This window comes from Lipotes vexillifer, unplaced genomic scaffold (genome assembly GCF_000442215.2).
Source record: "Lipotes vexillifer unplaced genomic scaffold, Lipotes_vexillifer_v1.1 scaffold518, whole genome shotgun sequence".
Lineage (NCBI taxonomy): Eukaryota > Metazoa > Chordata > Mammalia > Artiodactyla > Lipotidae > Lipotes > Lipotes vexillifer.
The window spans coordinates 1,119,876-1,129,760 of record NW_006780945.1 but is presented as its reverse complement, the minus strand read 5'-3'; the positions used below and the strand labels follow the sequence as shown (position 1 = coordinate 1,129,760).

Here is a 9,885-nt window from a genome sequence, read left to right as displayed (position 1 = left end):
TTCTCTTCCCCTTCCTGCCACAGGAGACCTCACAGGAGGCTGAAGACAGGCCCCGGCGGCCCAAGAGCTTCCAGCAGAAATGGGACTATTTCCAGAAGTTGGGTGAGGGCCCTTGGGGTGGCAATCCCACACAGAAACTCAGCCACCGCCCCAGCCTGGCCAGGGGACGGCGGGGTGCACTCTATTCCTCTGGGTCATTGTGGCCTGTCCAGGAGCCCAGACGGGCAGGCCAGGTGGAGAGTAATAGCGAGGGCCATCTGGGGCATTTACAGGGCAGCAGCAGATCAAGGTGAAGACAATGAGGCCTCCGGCCAAGGCGAAGATCCCCCAGGGGGAGGAACAGAAGGAGGAGCCGGAAGGAGAGGAACCGAGAGCAGGTGGTGGGGAGAGGGGCTGGGCAGGCTTCGTGGCTCTGCACAGGGTCTCACGTCTTTCCTCTCTTTCTGGTCAGTGCCGTCACCTCCTCCTCCTCCGGTAGAGAAAAAGCCACTGACACAAGATGGGGCCAAAGCTGCACAGGAGGCTGAGGCTGAGCCAGCCGCAGAGGCGGGGCCTGGCGGTGGTCGCCGGCTGGCCGAGGGCAGAGCCGTGGTGCGTAGCTCGGACCCTGAGCCCCGGCAGGCAGAGCCCAGCAGGGAGATCCGCAACATCATCCGCTTATACCAGAGCCGCCCAGGCCCCGTGCCCGTGCCTGTGCAGCCGCCCAGGTGCACCCCGGAGGCGGTGGGGAGGGGGAGGATGGCCAGGACTGCCCACTGCCCAGAGTCACCGTGTGGACTCCTGACCCCTTCCTTCTCTCAGGAAGCCCCCCCTGATCTTCCTAAAGAAAAACAACCCTAAGGATGAGGCTCTGGCTAAGCTGGGGATCAGTGGTGCCTCCTCGCTGCCCTCGGTGAGGCCCCGTCCTGACCAGAGTGCGCTGCTCCGCGCCAGAGCCCGCCTGAGGCTCCCCGGGGGAGACCTGGCCGCCAGTCACAGCCTGGGTGTATTCTCCGTGCCTCCCCAGACGCTGTCCCCCAGCCCAGGGAAAGGCCCCCCACCAGCTGTGGCCCCTCGACCCAAGGGCCAGCCATGGCTTGTGCCCTCCAACTCCATTAAGGAGAAGCAGGGGCCCCTTCAAGAGCTGTTTGGCCAGAACCCACCCACTGCACAGAGACCCCCGCCTCTGCCAGCACCTCCACTGCCTCCAGCCTGGGACCCAGCGACCCCTCCAGCTGAGCCGCACAGTGAGAAACCCCACATCCCTGGGCGGTGGGCTTTGTTGGGGGGCGGGGGCAGGATTCCCAAGGGCCTCTCAGCGCTCACGGCTGAGGTCAGCTGCTCGCGCTTCCGGACTTTGGAGCTGTGGGTGAGGAGCCCCAGCTTCCGCGTTCCTGTGGGGGGCAGGGCGCGGGCACCCCTGGGGCCTGTCTGGCACGGAGGGACCGTCACGGGGCGTGGGCCTCATCAGGAGTTTAGTGACCCCGCTGACGTGGTCGGGGGGGCCCACGCACGTCAGGGACAGTGGGGAATGTGGGAGGCTGGAGATGGGGGCCGGAGATGGGCCGGAGAGCGGGGAGGGAGGCAGCAGAGGTGGACTGAGCTGGGCCACGTGGGGCCCTAGTGGGCCGAGGGTCTTCTCTCCCCGTGTCCACATCATTCCGGCTTGGGAAGCTCCTCTCGCCTGATGCCCTTCGGCCCCTCCATCCGCCAGGCTTTGTGGAGCCCATGGGGGACCAGGGGATCTCCACCCAGCTGCTCGTGCCCTCGGGCAGCGTGTGCTTCTCCTACACCAGCGCCCCCTGGAGGTTGTTCCTGCGCAAGGAGGTGGGCGCGAGGGCGGGCCACAGCCTGGCCTCTCTGGGTCGGGGACGGGGTGCTGGCTGTAGGGGCGCCAGCCTGGGGCCCTAGCATCTCCTCTCCACACACAGACACTGGAGGCTGCTTCCCCAGCCCCACCTCCTCTGGCCCGGGAGGCAGAGGTGGGGCGGGAGGGGGGCTGGCGGGGGGCACCGTGCTGCCGCACTCTCACTCGCCCCCACCCTCGTCCAGGTGTTCTACCCCCGGGAGAACTTCAGCCACCCCTACTGCCTCAGGCTCCTCTGTGAGCAGGTGAGAGCCCAGCCCACCTGGGACCTGTACAGGCAGACCGCCCCCACCCCAGGCAGGAGAGCAGCCCCACTTGCGGGACGGGGACGCTGGTGTGTTTCAAGCCCTGCCTTCATTTATTTAATCCTCCCAACATCCCTCGGAATAGGGGCCATTTTTGACTTATGACGAGGATTAAAAATAAAGCGTACACAGCACCCAACACAGGCCTGGCACACAGCGGCTGCCCACTGGTGCTTGTCCCGCTGCCACCTCTAGATGCTGCCGACGCTCGTGTCTGTTCTCCCCAGTTCTATAGTAGCTGCCCCCCTCCCCCTCCCCTCCCCTCCCCTCCCCCAAGTCCTGTCAGTTCAGGGAGGCTTATCTCAGCTGACGGGAGGAGCGGCAGCTTGAGGGAGGCAGCTGGGAGCTCCGGGTGGACGTGGCCCTGGGCTCGGAAGGCCAGGCATCCCTCCCTGCTCCACCCATGTGCCTATGGGGCTCTCCAGCTTTTCCTCCATGCGTGGCTGCTTCTGGGCTGGGCTGTGGCCTCAGGACCTGGTGGTGACCGCCTGGCTTTGCCCCCAGATCCTGAGGGACACCTTTGCGGAGTCGTGCATCCGGATCTCCCAGGACGAGAGGCACAGGATGAAAGACCTGCTGCGTAGGGTCCAGGGACCCTGGAGTCAGGGAGCCGGAGTGCTGGGGGTTGGGCCTGCCCAGAGGGAGGGAGTAGACTCTGGGGCCCCCGCTGTGAGGGAGCCTGAGGACGGCCTGGGGCCATTTCTGCCGAACAGGAGACCTGGAGGTGGGTCTGGACTCCCTGGACACAGCTGAGGACAGTGTCAAGAAGCGCATCGTGGTGGCCGCCAGGGACAACTGGGCCAATTACTTCTCCCGCATCTTCCCCGTCTCGGTCAGTGAGGCTGGGGATGGCAGCGCCCAGGGCTGGAGGCCAGCTTGGCCTTCCGCAGCAGGATGAGAGCTGGGGGTGGGCTGGGCCCCAGTGGAACCGACGAAGAATAGCACTGGCCTGAGCAGCCCCAGGGTGTCTTGGCTGGTGGCGGGGAGCCCGGAGCCTGTCAGTGAGCCAGCCACCTTCCGGGCAGGGCGAGGGTGGCAGCGACGTGCAGCTGCTGGCCGTGTCCCACCGGGGGCTGAGACTGCTCAAGGTGACCCAAAGCCCCAGCTTCCACCCCGACCAGCTGAGGACTCTCCGCTCGTACAGGTGAGCCTGGGCTGGGGTGTGGCGTGGGCCGGCGAGACGGCCCCCAGCTCACGCCCCACCCTCTGCACAGCTTTGCTGAGGTGCTGGGCGTAGAGTGCCTGGCTGGCTCCACCCTGGAGCTGTCACTGAAGAGTGAACAGCTGCTGCTGCACACAGTCCGGGCGGGAGCCATCAAGGCCATGGTTGAGCTGCTCCTGAGCGAGCTCAAGAAGGCAAGTGCCGGGCCGGCAGGGCGCCGGGCGGGGGGCCACCAGCACCGCTGTGTCGTACCCCGTCTGGTTTGCCTGGACTCGGGGCCGTCAGCCAAGCTCCTTCAAGCTGCCTGGGGTGGGGCTGGAACTTGGGGGCGCTTGGTGGAGAGTGACGCCAACAGTGGAGCAGGTGGGACGGGCAGGACGGAGTCATAGGCAGGCTGGCCGCTCACCTGCCCGCCTGCAGGACTCCGGCTACGTCATTGCCCTGCGAAGCTACCTCACAGACGACCACAGCCTCCTCAGCTTCCAGCGGGGGGACCTCATCAAGCTGTTGCCGGCGGCCACTCTGGAGCCAGGTATCCCCGGGGGCAAGCAGGGCGGCTGGCACCCAGCGGGCAGACGAGGCGGAGCCTCCGGGGGACAGAGGGGCAGGAGGGTGAGGCACCGTCCTTGGATGTTTCCCCCAGGCTGGCAGTTTGGCTCCACCGGGGGCCGTTCCGGACTCTTTCCTGCTGGCATAGTGCAGCCGGCTGCTGCTCCGGACTTTTCCTTCTCGATGGAGCAGAGGAATGGCCGGCACAAGAGTCAGCTGCAGCACAGAGAGTGGGATAAGGCGTCGGAGGTGCCTGCTGACATAGTGCAGCCGGCTGCTGCTCCGGACTTTTCCTTCTCGATGGAGCAGAGGAATGGCCGGCACAAGAGTCAGCTGCAGCACAGAGAGTGGGATAAGGCGTCGGAGGTGAGGAAGACGGGAGACGCCAAGGCGAGGCCTAACTAGGAGTCGAGGAAAGAAAGGGCTCGACTGCACCAGAGCGGCGGAGGGCCACCCCACGCCTGGTGGGCAGCGCTTGGTCTGATGCAGCCTCTCTGCCCGCTCCCGATTTCTTGTCCTGCCTCCCCAGCAGGGCTGTGAGCTCCCTGCCTGGGCGGTCTGCCTCTTGTGTGGCCCTCGTGGTAGCTAGTTCAGTGCCACCTGGAAGATGCTCAATAAACAGCTCTCGACTTTCCTGGCTTCTGGTGGTGTGCTCACTGCAGCTGCTCTGCCTCCTTCTCTTGGGTTGGGTTGGGCTGGGGCGGGGGCTTGGGTAGGGCCGCTGGACAGGCCAGGGGACACTCGGGTGGCACTAGGTCTCCTGTGCTCCTAAGTTCCCCACCCACCCCCGGAGCCAGGCACACAGTGACAACTTGGCCACCAGCCTGTCCCCGTCTGCGGCCTGCGTCACCCTTCTGCCCACAGGCTCCGACTACACCATGCAGGAATTTGCCCTGTGCCACTTCCGGAAGCCCCAGACCCTGTGAGTGCCCTGGGCCCGCCCCATGCCTGCCCATCCTCAGTGTCCCTGAAGTGGGACACTCCCTGCTCAGAGCCACCGGGCCAGGGCTCTTAGCACCCTCCCTACCCAGCCTGGGATGGGGGTGGGAGGGCTGAGCAAGCGGGGCTGTCCTCCCCTCTGCCCCCTCAGGCTGGGCCAGACAGGTGAAGATGCCGAGAGGAAGGCCATGGCCAGCCTGGTGCAGTACAGCAAGGTAAGGGGGACGGTGGGGAGGAGCTGGGACAGCAGACCTGCCCCCTGGCCCCCACGGCCCCAGACCCACAGGCAGCCTCTTTGGCCGCAGGCTCCCATCCAGGCCTCCCTCATCAGCGTCAGTGACGAGGACGTGAACAGGCGGGCTGTGGGAAGCTTCCAGGGTAAGTAGCCACGGTGTCCTGGGCCGCCACGTCTGCAGTGCCTGGGACCCAGGCACCTGGTCGCCTTCTGTCCTTAAGTTCGCCAACTCGGGGAAGCTCACTGGTGGCTCCTATACCACATGGCCCTCACCCACTTCTGCTCATGCCCAAGGGGCTGTGGGTTGTGTGGAGTCTGGGCTGGAAGGCAGCGGTGGGTCCGGCTTGCTATGTGCTTGGGTGTAGCCCTGGGTGGCCACAGAATCTCTTTCAACCCTGTCTCCTCGTCGGTACAGCTGAGACTGCTGCTCTGCCTGGCTCACACGCATTCTGAGAGCAAGGCATGAGATGGCCCTGCATAGCGACAGCATGAGCCAGGGCCAGGCCCCCAGCCCAGCTCACCGTGCTTTTCATCCTGCCCGCAGCTCTGATGCAGTTTATGGGGGACCAGTCCAAGCCCCGGGGCAAGAGCGACCTGGATCTCCTCTACGGGCTGCTGAAGGTAGGAAAATGAGCTGGAAGCTGTGGGGAGTCAGTGAGCCCTGAGGGCCCCTTCCTGTCCTCCTGCCTGGGCCTCCATGGGACCCCCTGTCCCCTGGTCACTGTACACTCGAAGCATCCAAAATTAGTTAGCGAGCACCTACGTGCTGGGGGCAGGGTAGTGAACCAAGCAGGCCAAGTCCCTGCAGAGCTTACAGCCTGGTTAGAGGAGACACTCCAGTAAACCCTGATGCAATGTGTCCAGGGCAAGGAGTGCTGTGGAGAGTGATAAAGCAGGGGAGGGGCTGCTTCAGTGCAGAAGGCTTGGTGACAAGGTGACCCTGGGGCAGAGACCTGAAGGAGGCCAGGGAGTGAGGCACGTATGCATGGGGGCAGGGCACGGGGGCACGCACGCAGGCAGAGGCGGGGGTGAGCCTCGGCCCCAGCAGGGCCAGTGTGGCTGCAGCCCAGTGAGCAAGGGGGAGAGTGGAGGCGAGGACCAGGAGGGACAGAGGGTGCGGGTCACGGGGGACCTTGTGGTCCACTGTCAGGACTTGGATTTTTCGAGATCTGGGAAAACACTGGAGGGTTTTGAAGAGAGACGTGGCTTACATTTCGTGGGGTCGCTTTGGCGGTTGTTTGCGATTCTGGGAGTTTAAAGGCAAGGAGAGGGTTCCTGCCACGATTCCAGGTGAGACACAGCTGGCCCAGGCCCAGAGGCAGCAGCAGAGGGGAGGGGAAAGACTCCAAGCAGCAGGGTTTGCTCTGAAGTGCACGTGGGGTGTGAGCACGAGGGGCCGAGGGCACACGGCGGCCTAGGCCAGAGCAACGCTGGTGGCCACAAGGAAGCCTGAGTGAGGATGGGGCCGGCCTGGTGGAGGAATGTGTGGGATGCGTGAAGTCTGAAGTTCCAGTCTTCCAAGGGGGAGGTCTGGGCTTCATGGGAGGAGTCTGGGCTGGAGGCAGGCACCGGCAGTCAGTCATCAGCAGACAGAGGCCCAAGGGCACCGCAGCCCTCAGAGGTCAAGGAGATGGGGGGTCAGCAGAGATGACTAAGACAGAGGGACCAGAGAAAGAGGACAGGGCCGAGCACGGCCTGGAAGCAGGTAAAGACGGCGACTTAGCTGAGTGGCCAGTTGTGCAGATGCTATTAAGCCGAGTGAAACCAAGACCAAGAGATGACGGTGGGCTGTCACCCTGACTTGGCCCCCAGCCCACGGCCACTGGCAGGACTCCTCCGACTTCAGATCCCACGCCATCCGTCACTCCGCCGCGCCGCGCCGCACGGCAGCTCTGCCCCGACCCGCTACCTCCGGCCCTTCCTCTCCCCACAGCTGTGCCAGGAGGAGAACCTCAGGGATGAGATTTACTGCCAGGCCATCAAGCAGGTCACAGGACACCCCCGGCCGTGAGTGTGGGGGACGGGCGGGGGTCGGTGGCGGGCCTCTCGGGGGAAGCCCAAAGTGCTGCTGCCCGGCCGGCCCAAAGCCCAGGCTCTCTGCCCTGCAGGAGACTCTGCGCTCGGGGGTGGACTTTCCTCAGCCTCCTCACAGGCTACTTTCCCCCGTCAACCTCGCTGATGCCCTACGTGACCAAGTTTCTGCAGCATTCGGCCCTGAGCCAAGGTGCCAGTGGGAGGGGCTTCCAGGCTGGGGTCTCGGCTGCTTGGGGAGGGGTTTGGGGATGCTCACGACCCCAGCCTGGCTCCTCTCTGCAGAGCTGGCCCGGCGCTGCCAGGGGCACCTCCAGCGCACAGTCAAGTACGGGGGGCGCCGGCAGCTGCCCTCCCCAGGCGAAATGCAGGCTTTCCTGGTACGGGGGGTGCAGGCGGCTGGGTGTTCTGGGACTCCCTCTGGGTGGGGGAGCCGGGGCCTCTGCCCACTGGGGGGCTGACCCCGTACCTGCTTTGGCAGAAAGGACAAGTAGTCCACCTGCTCCTAATTCACCTGCCCGGGGGTGTGGAGTACAAGACCAACACCCACACTTTCACGGTGAGCACAGGGACACAGAGGAGGGGCTGGGGAGACCCACGGAAGCCGTGGGCATCAGTTCTGGGGACATCCCTCCCCCCCCTGCAGCCTCCTTCCCTCCCCAGCACCCCCGTCATGGCCCTGTCCGCATGTCCAGGTGGCAGCAGAAGTGCTGGAGGAGATGTGTGGGCAGATGGGCATCACGGATCCCCATGAAGTGCAGGAATTTACCCTCTTCCTCATCAAAGGGGAAGGTAGGCCACCTGGCCTGGGGAGGAAGCGTGGCCCGGCTGGACTCAGGGACGTGGCCTTGCCTGCCAAGTCCGCTCTTCTGGCCACGGGGGAGGCAGCTCCCACACTGGGGCTGGCAGGGCTGTGGGCGGGCGGCAGGGCAGGCTGTGGACCCAGGCTCCCCGCGCAGGCCAGCTGGTGCGGCCCCTGTGGCCCCGGGAGTACCTCAACAGCGAGGTGGTGGGTCTGGACGTGAGCCTGCACAGCCGGCGGCTCGGCTGGGAGACCCCGCTGCACTTCGATAATCCCACCTACGTCAGCACCCACTACGGCCAGGTCAGCCCCACTCGGCCCCGCGCTGTCGCGCCGCTGGTGGTTGGAGCCTCGGCTGCAGCTTGAGGGAGAGTCCCTCCCTGGGTGAGGGGAGGGCTTGAGGCCCAGGAGCCACCCACTAGGTGGGGCTTTGGGGCACAGCTGCCCCCTCACTGCTCCCCCCTCAGGTGCTGCGGGACTACCTGCAGGGGAGGCTGCTGGTCAGCGCCCAGGAAGATGCCCGACTCGCCAGGCTGGCTGCCTTGCAGCACCTCAGCAGGAACCACGAGGAGCCCCCCTCAGAGTGAGTGTGAACACAGCCCTCATGCCTCCTGTCACCCCACCACCCCTACCCCCTCCTCCAAGGTCAAGGCCACTTGTACCCTTTGTGGCCCTAACCAAATGGGGGCTGGGTACACCTGCCCACCCCCCACGCTCCTCAAGGGCAGAGCCCATGCCTCATTCATGTGTCCGGATCCCGGGTCTCACCCACGGTAGCCACTGGTTCATCTACTTAGCACCTGCTGTATGCCCAGCTTTGACTGACCAGGCTGTGTCCTAGGCAAGACCTACTGGCTTACTTGCCGAAGCGGCTGCAATGTCAGATGAACGTGGCCGCTGTGAAGAGCCTGATGGGCCAGGAGCTGAGGCAGTTGCAAGGATGCAGCTCTCAGGAAGCGCAGATCAGCTTCATAGGTGGGTCTGGGGCTAGGGGGCAGCTGGGGCAGAGGCGGGGGCAGCTGGGGCAGAGGCGGGAGCCCCAGCAAGGAAAGGGTGAGGGTGGAGGGGCTGAGGAAGCTCTCCACCTGCCCTGCCCTCTCCTCTGTCCTGGGGGCAAAGTCCGGCAGGTCCCAGGGCCCCAGCGGTCAGAACTCCTGCTCTACCCCTCCATCCGCAGAGGCCGTGAGTGAGCTGCCCCTCTTTGGCTACACTGTCTACATGGTGCTGAGAGTGAGCAAGCCGGCCCTGCCCAGCCCTGGCCTGCTGGGGTCGAACCGCCAGCACCTCATCCTCATGGACCCCAGCTCTCAGGTGGGCCAGGCTCCTGGCCCAAGTGCTGGCCTGGGCACCCTCGGGCCACTCGTCTCCCACCACCTACACCGACCCCTCCCCCAGAGGGACCAAGCTCTGCTCTCTCTCCCCCTGTCCCCCCTCCCCGCCCCCAGGAACTGTGCTGCTCCATCGCCCTGAGGGACCTGCAGCGGCTCCGCGTGCTGAGCCCACTGGGGCCTGAGAGCTCCCCTGGCCTGGAACTCAACTATGGCTCGGCTGACAACCCCCAGACCATCTGGTTTGAGCTGCCGCAGGTGGGTAGCCTCTGCGCCCTGAGAAGGTGGCAAGCGCCTCACCCAGGCCTGGTGTGCCCGGGAGCCTGGGCCCAGGCCTCTGCCCACTGCTCCGGCGTGGTGGGGCTGGGGGCAGAGGCAGGGGGCTGGCTGGGGAGCCCTGGCCTCACATGCCTGTGCCCGCGCAGGCCGAGGAGCTGAAGCACACCATCACCTTCCTGCTGGACCGCAACTCTCCTTCCACTTAGTGGCCGGGCTTCACCCAAGAGGAGTGGGGGAGGGGCAGAGACGAGGACAGGAAGCCTCTCTGGCCCAAGTCTCACCCGGACAGTCTCCTTTGGGTGCTGTCAGGCCAGTCTGGCCTGGACTTCACCGCTTGGCTGTTCTGGAACCTTCTGCAGCACAGCCCAGCTGGCCCACGGGGAGGGGCTGCTATAGCGACTTCAACTGG

At 65.4% G+C, this 9,885-nt stretch overlaps 2 protein-coding genes across 2 annotated transcripts in view; both read left to right on the top strand.

The window, feature by feature from the left end:
• Nucleotides 1-4,267, top strand: part of LOC103073935 (unconventional myosin-XVB-like) — a 27,120-nt gene extending 22,853 nt beyond the window's left edge. The window contains exons 39-52 of the mRNA XM_007454410.1: nucleotides 24-102; nucleotides 273-377; nucleotides 452-707; nucleotides 802-892; nucleotides 1,007-1,226; nucleotides 1,694-1,806; nucleotides 2,032-2,091; nucleotides 2,656-2,731; nucleotides 2,865-2,983; nucleotides 3,177-3,295; nucleotides 3,366-3,507; nucleotides 3,734-3,845; nucleotides 3,957-4,104; nucleotides 4,207-4,267. Coding sequence (XP_007454472.1) covers nucleotides 24-102; nucleotides 273-377; nucleotides 452-707; nucleotides 802-892; nucleotides 1,007-1,226; nucleotides 1,694-1,806; nucleotides 2,032-2,091; nucleotides 2,656-2,731; nucleotides 2,865-2,983; nucleotides 3,177-3,295; nucleotides 3,366-3,507; nucleotides 3,734-3,845; nucleotides 3,957-4,104; nucleotides 4,207-4,267 — 1,701 coding nt within the window. The remainder of the gene's footprint in view (nucleotides 1-23; nucleotides 103-272; nucleotides 378-451; nucleotides 708-801; nucleotides 893-1,006; nucleotides 1,227-1,693; nucleotides 1,807-2,031; nucleotides 2,092-2,655; nucleotides 2,732-2,864; nucleotides 2,984-3,176; nucleotides 3,296-3,365; nucleotides 3,508-3,733; nucleotides 3,846-3,956; nucleotides 4,105-4,206) is intronic.
• Nucleotides 4,268-4,740: 473 nt separating this feature from the next.
• On the top strand, nucleotides 4,741-9,682 carry LOC103073666 (unconventional myosin-XV-like). Its single transcript, XM_007454409.1, has 15 exons — nucleotides 4,741-4,784; nucleotides 4,953-5,016; nucleotides 5,107-5,179; nucleotides 5,581-5,657; nucleotides 6,970-7,043; nucleotides 7,145-7,260; nucleotides 7,353-7,447; nucleotides 7,549-7,626; nucleotides 7,763-7,859; nucleotides 8,027-8,172; nucleotides 8,337-8,452; nucleotides 8,711-8,844; nucleotides 9,047-9,180; nucleotides 9,315-9,455; nucleotides 9,623-9,682. Exons 1-15 carry the CDS (start codon nucleotides 4,741-4,743, stop codon nucleotides 9,680-9,682), a joined length of 1,449 nt encoding a protein of 482 aa, XP_007454471.1.
• Nucleotides 9,683-9,885: the final 203 nt, after the last annotated feature.